The sequence below is a fragment of the Oncorhynchus keta genome, chromosome 17, assembly GCF_023373465.1.
Source record: "Oncorhynchus keta strain PuntledgeMale-10-30-2019 chromosome 17, Oket_V2, whole genome shotgun sequence".
NCBI lineage: Eukaryota > Metazoa > Chordata > Actinopteri > Salmoniformes > Salmonidae > Oncorhynchus > Oncorhynchus keta.
In genome coordinates this window covers 3,930,163-3,946,628 of record NC_068437.1, presented here as the reverse complement: position 1 = coordinate 3,946,628, position 16,466 = coordinate 3,930,163, and the positions used below count along the sequence as shown (strand labels likewise).

Genomic DNA, 16,466 nt, shown 5'->3' with positions numbered 1-16,466 from the left:
TAAAAGCCTGGACTGTAAAACGTTCAATGTGTGTTAGAGAAGGGCCGGAACAAAAGCCACCACCCCTTGCCTAGAGTTAGCTTGCCTGGAATCCAAACTGTTTCAACAGAGGATACACATTTTGGATTCCAGAGCAAGCACCATTTAGGATAAGTGCTAACTTTAGCTGTGTTTGTTTTGCCACATCTCCCACCCCCTCTCTGCAGAAGCCCAGGCGCAGCAGCTGGACCAAGGGCCGTAAGAGGAAGAAGCCAGTGAAGGACAGCAACGCCCCCAAGGCACCGCTGACGGGCTATGTGCGCTTCATGAACGACCGGCGTGAGCAGCTGAGGGCCGAGCGGCCTGACGTGCCCTTCCCAGAGATCACCAGGATGCTGGGCAATGAGTGGAGCAAGCTGCCGCCGGAAGACAAGCAGGTTAGCCATGCAGCGACACAGGCCTGAAAGTGTTAAACCCCTAAGGTCTATGTCCGTGCCCCCACAGAATTCTAATTAGCATAATCAAAAAATCTCAATTAAAATCTGTCGGTTTATGCTAGAGATACTGTTTCAGTTTGTTTGCACTGGATGCGTCTCAATCCACCGCATCCGCCTATATGTCGCACATAGTGACTGAGCGAGAGCAGTGTTTGTCAGACCATGAGACATCCTGAAAATCGGGATTCTCACAAAATCGTCAGTAGTGTCCAAACGGTTTGGTCTACAATATGACCCATCTGTGGAAAGGTGAGACTCTCACAAACACATAAATGTTGTTTTTCTCTCGGACCCCCACAGGCCTCACAAGACTCATCTGAAAGTCTCCCGGTACCAAAACAATGAATGGAAGTATATATGGAGACTGTTTAGTTCAGGGGTGTCAAACTCATTTCGCATCGTGGGCCACATACGGCCTAGGGAGATGTCAAGTGGGCCGGACCATTAAAATTATACCATACTCTGCTATAAATAACCAAAATATCATGTCTTTCCTTTGTTTTGGTGTAAAGAAGCACAAGAACATTAGGAAAATATTGAAATTTAATGAACTATCCTTTTACAAAACATTTCATGAAACACCTCATATTTCCTTAGACAAATGTGCAATTTACTTTTATCATTCACAAATATGCATTGCAACTGATCCCACTGATTGTACAAAGGCACAAAACTTTAATTGGTACTGAAAAATATAGTAATGCACTTTAAGATTAAATGAGACTTTTAAAGAAAGGAATTTTAAACCACTTACACATACGCATATAAAATCTAAATGTAATCCCTGCGTACACCTTACAAACTAAGGAGAGTGATTTTAAATGTGTAATGAAGAAAGTGTTCGCCTGTCCTGTAAATCTGTAAACTTCATACATGAAACATACATACACATACAATACATACTGAAAATGTATGGAGTTGTATGAACAGTAGAATTCCATCACACAACTTTTGTTTTGAAGCTGCTGACTAACATTAAAGTGCACATTTTTTAAATCACCACAGTAAGGATTCATCTTCACAGAGCTGTATTCTTTCAATGCAAACAGTATCTAAGGCAGCATTTTAAAGGTGTTAGTCTATCTGGACTTGTATTTGTACCTGAAACTTGGCATCTTTTGGCCTGTACAAGTGCATCAACACCAGGTGTCATGTCCTGACTAGCTGTCACTTTCAGAATGTCATTTAAGTGCTTGTTTGTGAGCCTTGAACGCATTTTTGTTTTATTGATATTCATCACTGAGAAAATTTGTTCACAAAGGTAGGTTGTCCCAAACATGCACAAAATTTTAGCAGCCAGGGCTGTTAATTTGGGGTACCCTGGTAGTAGATACTGATAAAATCAGGGCAGGGTTGCCATTTGCATCTCCCACAAAGTCAGCTTCAACTTAAATGCATGTATGTTGTCAGAAAACTGTGTGACAACTTTTTTGCGGCCTTGCAACATTTTGTTCAGATTGTTCAAGTGTTCAGTAATATCAACCAAGAATGCAAGGTCCCGTAGCCATTCCTGAGATTGTAATTCCAACACCGGTTTTCCTTTTTTCTCCATGAACTGTCCGATTTCCTCTCGTAGATCAAAGAAATGCCTCAGCACAGCGCCTCGGCTTAACCATCTCACTTCAGTGTGGTATGGCAGGCTGTGGGTAATGTTGCTGTCGCTGAGAAGTTTGTCAAACTGACGATGGTTCAGACCTCTGGACCGGATGAAATTTACAGTGCGAACAACCACCTCCATGACGTGGTCCATTTTCAGCGACTTGCAACACAATGCCTCCTGGTGCAAAAATACAGTGAAATGTCCAGAAACGATCTCCTCCATTAAGGGCTTGTACTTTGTCTTTGAACTTTGTCGCGACACCTGCTTTCTTTCCGACCATGGATGGCGCGCCGTCTGTAGCCAGGCTGACAGCGCGGGACCAGTCCACTCCAACTCTGTCCAATGCAGCAAGGACAGAGCCGAAAATGTCCTCGGCTGTTGTGGTGTCCATCATTGGCACCAACTCAAGAAACTCTTCAGTAACAGTCAATGTCTCATCAACTCCTCGAATAAATATGGCCAGTTGGGCCACGTCTGTGATGTCAGTGCTCCCAATTGCCACGGAAAATGCAATAAATGACTTGACTCTCTGTTTCAATTGACTGTCTAAATCTGCCGATAGTTCCGAAATCCTCTCTGCTATAGTATTCCTCGTCATGCTAATATTGGCAAAAGCTTGTCGCTTCTCGGGACATACAAGTTCAGCCGCCTTCATCATGCATCGTTTAACAAAGTCACCGTCGGAATACGGCTTCGATGCTAATGCTATTTCGCTAGCAATTAGGTAGCTGGCTTTTACCGCTGCTTCACTGACTTCTCGGCTCTGGATGAAAGTTGACTGCTGTTTCCTCAGACCCGCCAGCAATTGTTAATCTTATCTCTTCTCAGTTGTCCTTGCAAGCCGTCATATTTTTCGCTGTGATGAGTCTCGTAGTGGCGTCGAATATTATATTCCTTCAATACCGAAACTTGTTGCAAACACACCAAGCACAAAGGTTTTCCGTGCATCTCTGTAAATAAATAGGACGTGGTCCATTTTTCTTTGAAAATTCTACACTCCTTATCTACTTTTCTCCGTTTGGATAACGACATTTTGGCTAATGAGGGTGTAGTGGAGAGGTAGAGACATTAACAATCTTAACAACGTCGTAACAAGCAGCAGATGGCGCATTGATACCGTCTGCTGTTTTCAGTCTGTCTCAGTGATGCGGCTTGTCTTAAAAAAAAAAAAAATTAATTCCATGTCTTTTATGCATTTTTTTCCACTTTCAAATTATCCTGCGGGCCTGATCGAACCTCCTTGGGGGCCGGTTCCGGCCCGCGGGCCGTATGTTTGACACCCCTGGTTTAGTTCCAAAAATAAGGGATTAAATACATGTATGAAAAAATATACATTTGGAGGGGGGTGGTGAAACTCTGTTGTTCCATGTAGTGAATCTGTTATTCAATGAGTTTGTATGGGCTAATAGTAGTAAGGCCAAATACACATTTATCAAAATATTTTTTTATATAAACTCAGCAAAAAAAAGAAACGTCCCTTTTTAAGGACCCTGTCTTTCAAAGATAATTTGTAAAAATCCAAATAACTTCACAGATCTTCATTATAAAGGGTTTAAACACCGTTTCCCATGCTTGTTCAATGAACCATAAACAATTAATGAACATGCACCTGTGCAACGGTCATTAAGACACTAACAGCTTACAGACGGTAGGCAATTAAGGTCACAGTTATGAAAACTTAGGACACTAAAGAGGCCCATCTACTGACTCTGAAAAACACCAAGAGAAAGATGCCCAGGGTCCCTGCTCATCTGCGTGAACCAGCCTTACACGGAACCCAAACCGGCTGTGTGCGTGCGCCATCGTGCATAAATTTATTTTGTACCCCTGCACAAACGCGATCACGACACGCAGGTTAAAATATTAAAACAAACTCTGACTTTTTCATCTTTGAACTTATATGGTGATCGGCATCTACACTTTCATAGTATTATCACGACGACCGGCAAAACATTTAGTCTTTCAATCACCCACGTGGGTATAACCAATGAGGAGATGGTATGTGGGTACCTGCTTCTATAAACCAATGTGGAGATGGGAGAGGCAGGACTTTCAACGTGATCTGCTTCAGAAATAGAAAGGAGTTATATTTTAGCCCATGGCAATGCAGACGCTCGTTGGCGCGCGCGAGCAGTGTGGGTGAAATAATAGAATAACATGGATTTCAAAATGTATTTTGCGACTCTCGTGCACGCGACGTGTCCGTACTGAGACGCCTAAGACAGCGCTACAGGGAGACTGAATGGGCAGCTGATCATCCTCGCAGTGGCAGACCATGTGTAACAACACCTGCACAGGATCGGTACATCCGAACATCTCACATGTTGGACAGGTACGGGATGGCAACAACAACTGCCTGAGTTACACCAGGAATGCACAATCCCTCCATCAGTGCTCAGACTGTCCGCGTCTGAGAGAGGCTGGACTGAGGGCTTGTAGGCCTGTTGTAAGGCAGGTCCTCACCAGAGATCACCGGCAACAACGTTGCCTATGAGCACAAACCCACCGTCGCTGTACCAGACAGGACTGGCAAAAAGTGCTCTTTACTGACGAGTCGCGGTTTTGTCTCACCAGGGGTGATGGTGGGATTCGCGTTTATCATCTAAGGAATGAGCGTTACATCGAGGCCTGTACTCTGGAGCGGGATCGATTTGGAGGTGGAGGGTCCGTCATCGTCTGGGGCGGTGTGTCACAGCACCATCGGACTGAGCTTGTTGTCATTGCAGGTAATCTCAATGCTGTGTGTTAGAGGAAAGACATCCTCCTCCCTCATGTGGTACCCTTCCTGCAGGCTCATCCTGACATGACCCTCCAGCATGATAATGCCACCAGCCATACTGCTCGTTCTGTGCGTGATTTCCTGCAAGACAGGAATATCAGTGTTCTGCCATGGCCAGCGAAGAGCACGGATCTCAATCCCATTGAGCATGTCTGGGACCTGTTGGATCGGAGGGTGAGGGCTAGGGCCATTCCCCCCCCAGAAATGTCCGGGAACTTGCATGTGCCTTGGTGGAAGAGGGGGGTAACATCTCACAGCAAGAACTGGCTAATCTGGTGCAGTCCATGAGGAGGAGCTGCACTGCAGTACTTAATGCAGCTGGTGGCCACACCAGATACTGACTGTTACTTTTCATATTTATCCCCCCTTTGTTCAGGGATACATTATTCCATTTCTCTTAGTCGCATGTCTGTGGAACTTTTTTTCAGTTTGTCTCAGTTGTTGAATCTTGTTAAGTTTGCTGAAAATAAACGCAGTTGACTATTCTTTTTTTGCAGAGTTTTTATATATATATAATATACTTCGAGGGGTCTTCAATTTTGAAATGAAATAGCAAAATGATCTTGTATGACCTTAAGCAGCCTTAAATGAACCATTCAAGAGAATACTTTTTGCTCATTATTGTGGATTGTTACTCCAAATACATTCTGTTGGTTTTGATGGATGCCAGGAACATTGATCTATTGTAAGGAAATATCCACCAGGACAGATTTTCCTCTACTACAACAATCCGGTCAGGTATATCCTGTTGATTGTATTTTTTGGGTGACTGATATTTTTGCATTTTGAAGGGAGATTGCTCATTTTAGTTTTTTGATTGACTTTGGGATTATTTTGGGATTGGATTCTGGACTTTCATATTGACATTGAGAATTGTGTTGGGATTCTATTTGGGATTTGGAACTTTATTTTGTGCCTATTTGTAAGAAAGTGAATTGTTTATTTGGATAGAAACTCATCTGATGAGAATATATGCTTATTTTGCTCACTTGATATAATTTTGTCTGTCTGTCTTGCTTTGGTTGCTCTCATATGAACAAATTATTTCTTTGAGCTTTAATAATGTAGAATGGTTTTAGATCCAAGCCGATTGTTACACAGTTGATGGATAGTGTGACAATCACTTTAACTGGAGGAAACTGGTATTCCTCTCATTGTGCCCACTCTATGGAGTCCAAGTTGCTCCAACATTTTTACCACCCTCTGTCACCCCCCCATATGCTTATTTGCAGCACAGCAATTCGGCTACAGCTGTCAATATTAATTCGAATTTTGAATCAATCAAAAAGGTCTTAAGCGGCTATGATTGATACCCTGTTTCTCTCTCCCTCTTCTCTGTGTGCAGCGCTACCTGGACGAGGCGGAGAGGGACAAGGAGCGCTACATGCGTGACCTGGAGAAGTACCAGAAGACGGAGGCATACAAGCACTTCACCCGGAAGGTGCAGGAGAAACAGAAGGTCAAGAGGCACCGGGGAGGTAAAACACCACCGAAAGAGTTGCGTCATGTTCATTAGGGCATGCAACGGTTGATCCTATAACGCTCCTCTCAAGGGCTGCATCCCAGTCTTCCTTTTCTTTATAACCACTGATCAGAAAAAAAAGGCCTGTGCACCTTTGAAACTTGACAATGTTTGCCCCCCACAGGCTCAGATGGGTTTGAAACATATTTCTCCCTACAGATCAGCTGTGTTGAAGGAAAATAGTTAGGTTCAACAGCCCAGACAAGCCTTTCAGCCTTATACGTGTGCTTTCTGTTCAATATGATACATTGGCACGCTGCTCTTTTTGTTATGCCTTCAAATAAGACGGATGAGGAAAAGCATCCCATTGGAAACACTGGAGGTGTACAATACAACCTCGTTCATCAGATACATTTATTTGATGGGATGGCTCCCATTACTAGTTTAACACGGCTCTTTGACTCATCCTCAAGTAGTTCAAGATGTAGCAAAGGCACGCTGCGCAGAGGAAGTATGAATCATCTCCTGTCCCTTTTATTTATTTATTTATTTTTTCTTTCCTTTCTCACAGATGGCGGGCACCAGGTAGCCAACGAATCTCTTCACGAGGTGAGTTGACCCTACCACACCCAATCCCTCCTATACGCTAAAGCAAACAAAGAGCTAAAAGTGCTCGTCTTGAAGACAATCCAAATGGGTCCAGTCGATTGGCTCGAGGGCTGGAAACAGCAAGGTTGTTGCACTAGTCAAACCAGGGAATGGTTAATATGATGATGGAAATGGTCCCGTTTGGCTCAGTTGGTAGAGCGTGGAGCTTGCAACGCCAGGGTTGTAGGTGTCTGCTAAATGACTAACATGGAAATGGTCCCGTTTGGCTCAGTTGGTAGAGCGAGTAGCTTGCAACGCCAGGGTTGTAGGTGTCTGCTAAATGACTAACATGGAAATGGTCCCGTTTGGCTCAGTTGGTAGAGCGTGGAGCTTGCAACGCCAGGGTTGTCGGTGTCTGCTAAATGACTAACATGGAAATGGTCCCGTTTGGCTCAGTTGGTAGAGCGAGTAGCTTGCAACGCCAGGGTTGTAGGTGTCTGCTAAATGACTAACATGGAAATGGTCCCGTGTGGCTCAGTTGGTAGAGCGTGGAGCTTGCAACGCCAGGGTTGTCGGTGTCTGCTAAATGACTAACATGGAAATGGTCCCGTTTGGCTCAGTTGGTAGAGCGAGGAGCTTGCAACGCCAGGGTTGTAGGTGTCTGCTAAATGACTAACATGGAAATGGTCCCGTTTGGCTCAGTTGGTAGAGCGTGGAGCTTGCAACGCCAGGGTTGTCGGTGTCTGCTAAATGACTAACATGGAAATGGTCCCGTTTGGCTCAGTTGGTAGAGCGAGTAGCTTGCAACGCCAGGGTTGTAGGTGTCTGCTAAATGACTAACATGGAAATGGTCCCGTTTGGCTCAGTTGGTAGAGCGTGGAGCTTGCAACGCCAGGGTTTTAGGTGTCTGCTAAATGACTAACATGGAAATGGTCCCGTAGGGCTCAGTCGGTAGAGCGTGGAGCTTGCAACGCCAGGGTTGTAGGTGTCTGCTAAATGACTAACATGGAAATGGTCCCGTTTGGCTCAGTTGGTAGAGCGAGTAGCTTGCAACGCCAGGGTTGTAGGTGTCTGCTAAATGACTAACATGGAAATGGTCCCGTTTGGCTCAGTTGGTAGAGCGAGTAGCTTGCAACGCCAGGGTTGTAGGTGTCTGCTAAATGACTAACATGGAAATGGTCCCATTTGGCTCAGTCGGTAGAGCGAGTAGCTTGCAACGCCAGGGTTGTAGGTGTCTGCTAAATGACTAACATGGAAATGGTCCCGTACGGCTCAGTCGGTAGAGCGTGGAGCTTGCAACGCCAGGGTTGTAGGTGTCTGCTAAATGACTAACATGGAAATGCAGCTTGAAAAGGTCTGTTCTGTAGTAATCGCTCCATTGGCATAAATCATAATGCTGCAGTCACAATTGATCACACATGAACAACTTAATGATTTGCTGTATGTTGGGCATTCTTATAAGGGCCTTGGCACAATATCCTCACCTAAGTACCCCAACTTCTCAAGGGTCTGGCCCCCTCTCGCTTCACATTAAGCGCTTACTGGAGCGGCACTAAAGCCGGATTAAACCCGCTTTGACACTCATTTATGTAGGGCTGCAGGCACATGGCTTCTGGTGAGTGTGTAATTCATTTTTATGGAGTTAAGCACTGTAATTGAAGGGTATGGCCTTTTCAAACACCAAGGTAACTTCTTAGCTGGAATTAGCCGTTCTGAAATGACACCAGCATTTCTTCCAGATTAGCATACTCTTTAGGTGGGTGCGTAAAGGCGTGTGAAGCAACATCCAGGACTGTAGGGTACAAACACAAGACAATGTTTTCAATTCATACTTATTGCTCTTATTTTAGCACTACATCTTATTCCCACTTTTTTAAAAGAAAAACCCACTCCTAATGCATTGTAGTATGTGGTTGTTTAACTCCATAGTGTAATTAAATGACTAAAATGTTGTAACTAAGCGTCCCCTTTTTCCAGAGTTTCAATGCACTATCCAGTGAGTGGCCAATCTCCACCTGCTGCCATCCCACTGCCCATACAAGATGAATGAGCACAGCCCAACACTCATTAGTCCACATCACAACAGCAAAGATGACTTTTACTACAAGGGCCCACTGTGCCAGTCTAGCAATAGACACTAGTGTTCAGTCCAATGAGAAATGATTGTGGTTCAGGGAAATTAGTTTAGGGAAATTATTGGTAGCAACAGTGTTTAAACTGTTAGATTTTTACATATTTTTATTTTATTTATAAGGCGTCTTATCCAGAGCAACTTACGTTGCAGCCACCAAATGTTGGTGCGATGTATATGGTTGAACAGAGCTTCAAACCATTTCCTCCCCCTCTCAAACGTGTTCACTCAGTTTTACAAGCATCTCTCTCTCACCCACTCAAAACTCAAATGTTTTTCTCCACCCCATCAGAAGGACACAGAAGGCAAGGAAAGGTCTGTGTTCGACATTCCCATCTTCACAGAGGAGTTTCTCAACCACAGCAAAGGTACACAGCATTTTTGCTTTGCAATGTTTGTTTTACTCCAGTAACTTCCTTCGCGATACTAAATTGCTGTTGACTAGAGCACCCGTACTCATCCCCAAAATATCTGCCCCGCTTTAGGTAACAACACAATAGCAATTGAAAATACAGACGATTCAATGTAATTATTGATACTATTTACCCTCCCTGCTACCTCACATACCTTAACACCTGTTTCCTCCTGACCGAGGCATTTGTCTGTCTTCGCCCACAGCACGGGAGGCGGAGATGCGTCAGCTGCGCAAGACCAACATGGAGTATGAGGAACGCAACGCGGCACTGCAGAAGCACGTGGAGAGCATGCGCGGCGCCGTGGAGCGCCTGGATGGCGACGTGAGGCAGGAGAGGGGACGCAACGGGCTGCTCCAGCAACACCTGGAGACCCTGCGCCAGGCCCTGACTAGCAGCTTCTCCTCTGTGGCCCTTCCTGGTGAGACAGAGACACACACACACACACACACACACACACCCACACAGATACTCATCAACTGTATTGCATTCATGTGTGTCTATTTTGCATTGGCCCGGGGTGCTCCCTACTGTCCCCATCACACACGCTTCAGTACCTCAGCTCAAGGTCTTATGTGATCACTTCAGGGAAACAGCGGATATCTTTTGTTCATTACCATCACCCCTCACTTCAACGACTACTTAAAACCGCAGAGGCCCCGTTTGAAAACGTCTGCCTCCTGCACCTTTTGAGAACTAATTTTCTGTGATTATGCAAGTCCTCCTTGTTGATAAATTATTCAATATTTTAGAGGGATTATAACCAGGAGCCTGATTTGACATTTCCTCCTGTGTGAAATTTGTATAGATAATCTTCAGAGGGAAACACAAGAAAAAGCTCCTTGTTTTTATTCTTGTGCGTTTTGCAACCATGGGTCAGCCCTTAACGTCCCTCCACCATTCCTTGGTTCTATGGGTTCTACACCTTGATATTGTAAACAGGGCAATATTCATTAGGCACTGAACAGACTGAAACATGGAGGGACTACCTGAATGTTTCCAAAAAGAAAATGCTCGTATTCCATTTCCATTGCAAAATGTTTTGCTACGATGTACCGTAGTTAAATAGGCCTGTATACATTCCCATGCTCAAGCTACCCTCTCGCCTGCAGTTAGTGGGGAGACCCCCACCCTGGACACCATCGACTCCTACATGAAAAAGCTCCATGGTATCATCCTGAGTAACCCGCAGGAGCACGACAACCTCATCGGCACCGTAAGAGAGGTGGTCAACCGGCTGGACAGGTAACTACCAAACTTTCGTTTTTTATATATATATTTTTTTAATTTTTTTATTTATATATAAAAATATATATATATTTTACTTCTAATTGCATGGTGAAATTATGTTATCACAAAGAAGTTTACCTAACACTCTTTCCTATTGTTTTGAAAGAACTGTATAAATCCTAGTTAATTTATTTTTCATATACACTACATGACCATGAGTATGTGGACACCTGCTCTTCGAACATCTCATTCATCTCATGGGTATTAATATGGAGTAGGTCCTCCCTTTGTTGATATTATGGCCTCCACTTTCTGGGAATGCTTTCCACTAGATGTTGGAACATTGCTGCAGGAATTTTCCACAAGTATTAGTGAGGTCGGGCACTGATGTTGGGCGATTAGGCATGGCTTTCAGTCAGCGTTTTTTTTCATCCCAAAGGTGTTCGATGGGGTTGAGGTCAGGGCTATGTGCAGGCCAGTCAAGTTCTTCCACACCGATCTCGACAAACCATTTCTGTATGGACCTCGCTTTGTGCACGGGGGCATTGTCATGCTGAAACAGGAAAGGGCCTTACCCAAACTGTTGCCACAAAGTTGGAAGCACAGAATCGTCTAGAATGTCATTGTATGCTGTAGCATTAAGATTTCCCTTCACTGGAACTAAGGGGCCTAGCCTGAACCATGAAAAACAACTCCTGGCATCTGCCAAACCTATATTCGTCCGATCGAATGCGATGGTGAAGCGTAATTCATCACTCCAGAGAACGCATTTACACTGTTCCAGAGTCCAATGGCGGTGAGCTTTACACCACTCCAGCCGACGCTTGGCATTGCGCATGGTGATCTTAAGCTTGTGCTTATTTCACGAACAGTTGATGTGAACATTTCACGAACAGTTGATGTGCTGACGTTGCTTCCAGAAGAAGTTTGGAACTCGGCAGTGAGTGTTGCAACCGAGAACAGACGATTTTTACACGCTTCAGCACTCTGCGGTCCCGTCCTGTGAGCTTGTTACCTACCACTTTGCGGTTGAGCCATTGTTGCTCCTAGACGTTTCCACAGCACTTACAGTTGACCGGGGAAGCTGTAGCAGGACAGAAATCTGATGAACTGACTTGTTGAAAAGGTGGCATACTATGATGGTGCCATGTTGAAAGTCACTGGGCTCTTCAGTAAGGCCATTCTACTGCCAATGTTTGTCTATGGAGATTGCATGGCTATGTGCTCAATTTTATACACCTGTCAGCAATGTCTGTGGATGAAATAACCGAATACACTAATTTACAGAGATGACCACATACCTTTGTATATATAGTGTACCTTCATCATGGGATATTCTCTTTGATCCTAAGCTTAGGATTTCCCCCAACATTGCCTGCAGTGAAACCAGACTGAGCTAGCCGCTATTGAACCATAGTCCTAGGTTAATGACAGCCTGGGGCTAGGAAACCCATTTAAAAACTCTTAATATCTTTTGTGATTATTTTCTCTTTTGTAGGTAATTGGACTCAGCTGGACTATTTGACTGTTGTGGCCACAGTGATTGTGAGAATCCAAACGTCCTCCTACCACTTCATTGTCTGGTCCAGTTTAGGATTGCCACTGAGACGTTGATTTTAAAACACCTTTTATTAACTTTAGTGAAGTGAAAATGTGTTGGAAATATTTGTTTTTCTTTTTTTATCTGTTGACGCTACCAGTGTAGTTAATCGTTTTATAGAAAATGCCGTCCTGGAGATGATGTCAGTTCAAAAATGACTTTGTACTGTAATATTCCAAAGTTCATGTGTCATTCAAGCCCCATTCCAAGCATAAATAACTTCTGACACTGTCAACGTAATGACGTGCATATAGAAGTATTTGGTTGACATTTGAATTCACTTAAGCCTGTATGTGTACTGTTCTTTTTATTTGTCAAATATTTTTTAATGTCAAGATTTGAGTCTCTTCAAATGTTAGCTGATTTGAGAAATGCCACATTGTGTTTGTGTTGCATCACACATAAGCAGGGGTGGTTTGTATTCTATAGCAAAATCTTGTTTAAAAAATTCTGTGCCAGTCCAAATTTCTTTTGATAGTTGTGGGAAAAGTACTCGTTTGTCTTCAATAAAATGCATTTACAGAACAGTGTGCAATTAACATATTTTCACTGTATAGATAAATCAACATTACCCAGGTAAAAACATGTTTAAATTAGTCTTCCACTAACACAAACTTACATACACTTTAAGTCAGAAGTGGGAGGGATAAATTGTATTTTTCATCCAGTCAGATTAACACTCCAAACAGCTTACCCGACCGCTCAGAGGCGTCCGCATGGTCCTAAAGCACACCGTTGCCTTGTTTTGTATCACATTCCAATGATAAAACTGGGGGGGACAAAAATGCAACCCCAGTGAAAGTTGTGACCCTGCTTTAAATAATTGCTTAGTCTGCTGCACAAAAGTAACTAAACGCATTGCCTAAATGATATCCATGTGTAGCAGAGTATCAGTCTTAGTATTTGTTGCATCTTACATTTTGACTTTGCAGGAAAGGTACATATTACAGATATACCTTATGCATGATCACGGGACGAGTGTCTGGGAAACAGGAAATGTCACATTGGCTCCTTCATAAAAAGTTAATCTACAGACACATTTTCTCAGTGAATTGCAAAAAAAAAAAACATCCCTTTCATCGCCCTGTTAGATACTACATTTTAGGCATGCATCTATCAGATAGTTCTCAGAAATGTATGCTTTTTGAAGTCTTCAGTTTTGGTTCGTTATAAAAAAAAATGGTCACGGTTCTCCATTTCACTTTAGATTATTTGGGTTGAATGCTGTAACACAGAGTAAAACAAAAGTCCCATGATGGTAGTGAGTGCCCATAACTGCTTATCGCTTATTAACCATTTATTCATGTTAAGGTGTGTACATTACATTCTAAGTAATCTCATCTTTATAGAGCTGCTGCCTATGCTGTCTGACGAAATCACTATTTGTAGTTTTCAAAGTAAATAAGGCATACTTTTATGACTGATGACTACCAACTTTCAATCACTTAGATCATGTATTTTCAGGTAGAAATACTTGATAACCCTCATGATCGTGCATTTTCTCTTCAGTAGGCGTAAAAAAGAAACAGACCAGACAAGTAGATACGCCATTGTAGTTAATTATCACAGTTTATGCACTACAACTATGTAGAATATTTATTGGCCTGTTGGAAACTTCAACTCCCTACTACATCGCTCAGTTCAGCCTGGATCTGATTTACCTTTAGAGAAACTGCAAGGTGCACTTTGAGCTTAAATAAGAAATGGTAATCAGTCAATTGTTTAAAAACAGACAAATAAACCTAAATGTTGGTTAATCGCTCAGCACTACTATCAGATGAACTCAAGAGAAGTTCAACTATAGGACACTGACTGACAAGTTAGAGCGCGTGAAAGATATTGCTTCGGATCGCGTTCGCCACATCAACTTGTTCAAAACAACCCACAGGACATTTATTAGTGTGGTTTATATTACAGTGTCAACTGCGGCAGAAGAGATTCCTCTATTGTGGTGCCAAACAATGATGGGCTTATGCAGCTCTGTTTTATGTGAAAAATATTAGGGACGCAAGTCTCTTTAATCTCAAACAGCAGGCTCGTGACATTGCACAGGGCTCAGAATGCGCTCCTCAAACAGGCTGAGTTTGAAGACTCAGTTTGTTTGCCTGATCAAATTAAACCGTGGCATTAATCCTCTCCAATCCCATCACTATTTGACATTGTGATTGGTCAGCACAAGTTGAAGCTCCACAATGAGTTCTGAAAGTGCGTACTTCTTTTAGAGTCGAAGACATTTGAATGTGGCTCGTTGATTGTGTGTTGCTTGCGTTATATTGAGTTACATTTCTCTGAGAAAGAAAGTGACACTTTGACACTTTTATACAATATAAAGTGTGATATGAATGATATGGTTCGGTGTGGCTCAGTTGGTAAAGCATGGCACATGCCAGGGTTGTGGGTTTAATTCCCATGGGTGACCAGTACAATAATGTATGCACTATCTACTTTAATTAGCTCTTGACAAGATTGTTTTTAAAACACATTTTTAGCAGACAATCTAATCACTCAAAGTACCATACTAATATTTTGGTCTGCTTTCTCTCCAGCTCCAGAACCAGAATAAGCATCCTTCGCATGTACAGTTGAAGTCGGAAGTTTACATACACTTAGGTTGGAGTCATTAAAACTAGTTTTTAACCACTCCACAAATGTCTTGAATTATAGTTTTAGCGAGTCTGTTAGGACATCTACTTTGTGCATGACAAGTAATTCTTCCAACAATTCTTTACAGATTATTTCAGAAGCTTCTGATAAGCTAATTGACATCATTTGAGTCAATTGGAAGTGTACCTGTGGATGTATTTCAAGGCCTACCTTCAAACTCAGTGCCTCTTTACTTGACATCATGGGAAAAAAAAAAAAAAAATCAGCCAAGACCTCAGAAAAAAATAATTGTAGTCCTTCAAAAGTCTTGTTCATCCTTGGGAGCAATTTCCAAATGCCTGAAGGTACCACGTTCATCTGTACAATCAATAGTACGCAAGTATAAACACCATGGGACCACGCAGCCGTCATACCGCTCAGGAAGCAGACGAGTTCTGTCTCCTAGAGATGAACGTACTTTGGTGCGAAAAGTGCAAATAGATCCCAGAACAACAGAAAAGGACCATGTGAAGATTCTGGAGGAAACAGGTACAAAAGTATCTATATCCACAGTAAAACAAGTCCTTTATTGACATAACCTGAAAGGCCGCTCAGTAAGGAAGAAGCCACTGGTCCGAAACCGCCATAAAAAAAGCCAGACTGTTTGAAACTGCACAATGGACAAAGATTGTATTTTTTGGAGAAATGTCCTCTAGTCTGATGAAACAGAAATAGAACTGTTTGGCCATAATGACCATCGTTATGTTTGGAGGAAAAAGGGGGAGGCTTGCAAGCCGAAGAACACCAACCCAAGCGTGAAGCATGGGGGTGGCAGCATCACAATGTGGGAGTGCTTTGCTGCAGGAGGGACTGGTGCACTTCACGAAATAGATGGCATCATGAGGAAAGAAAAGTATGTGGATATATTGAAGCAACATCTCAAGACATCAGTCAGGAAGTTAAAGCTTGGTCGCAAATGTGTCTTCCAAATGGACAATAACCCCAAGCATACTTCCAAAGTTATGGCAAAATGATAACAAAGTCAAGGTATTGGAGTGGCCATCACAAAGCCATGACTTCAATCCTATAGAATTTTTGGGGGCAGAACTGAAAAAGCATGTGTGAGCCAGGAGGCCTACAAACCTGACTCAGTTACACCAGCTCTGTCAGGAGGAATGGGCCCAAATTCACCCAACTTATTGTGGGATGCTTGTGGAAGGCTACCCGAAACGTTTGACCCAAGTTAAACAATTTAAAGACAATGCTACCAAACACTAATTGAATGTATGTAAACTTCTGACCCACTGGGAATGTAATGACAGCTGAAGTAAATCATTCTCTCTACTATTATTCTGACATTTCACATTCTTAAAATAAAGTGGTGATTCTAACTGACCTAAAACAGGGATTTTTTTACTAGGATTAAATGTCAGGAATTGTGAAAACTGAATTTAAATGTATTTGGCTAAGGTGTATGTAGACTTCCGACTTCAACTATTTTGGTTGAAGTGTCATTTTAAGGTGGATCGTCATATCTTCAAATCAGCAGACAAAATACTGTGGTACCGTCTGTTTATGGGTGGGTTGTCTGAGATGGGGGTGTT

General features: G+C 42.9%; 1 protein-coding gene across 3 annotated transcripts in view; it reads left to right on the top strand.

The window, feature by feature from the left end:
• Positions 1 to 12,804, top strand: part of hmg20a (high mobility group 20A) — a 30,121-nt gene extending 17,317 nt beyond the window's left edge. For 2 of the 3 annotated variants that reach the window (XM_035790413.2, XM_052465241.1), the window contains exons 3-9: positions 207 to 416; positions 6,201 to 6,333; positions 6,889 to 6,926; positions 9,329 to 9,404; positions 9,655 to 9,870; positions 10,562 to 10,694; positions 12,178 to 12,804. In XM_035790413.2, coding sequence (XP_035646306.1) covers positions 207 to 416; positions 6,201 to 6,333; positions 6,889 to 6,926; positions 9,329 to 9,404; positions 9,655 to 9,870; positions 10,562 to 10,694; positions 12,178 to 12,181 — 810 coding nt within the window. In that variant the 3' untranslated portion in view covers positions 12,182 to 12,804. Of the gene's footprint in view, positions 1 to 206; positions 417 to 6,200; positions 6,334 to 6,888; positions 6,927 to 9,328; positions 9,405 to 9,654; positions 9,871 to 10,561; positions 10,699 to 12,177 lie in introns of those variants that run through there. The other variant, XM_052465242.1, reaches the window with a different exon arrangement.
• The last annotated feature ends 3,662 nt before the right edge of the window (positions 12,805 to 16,466 follow it).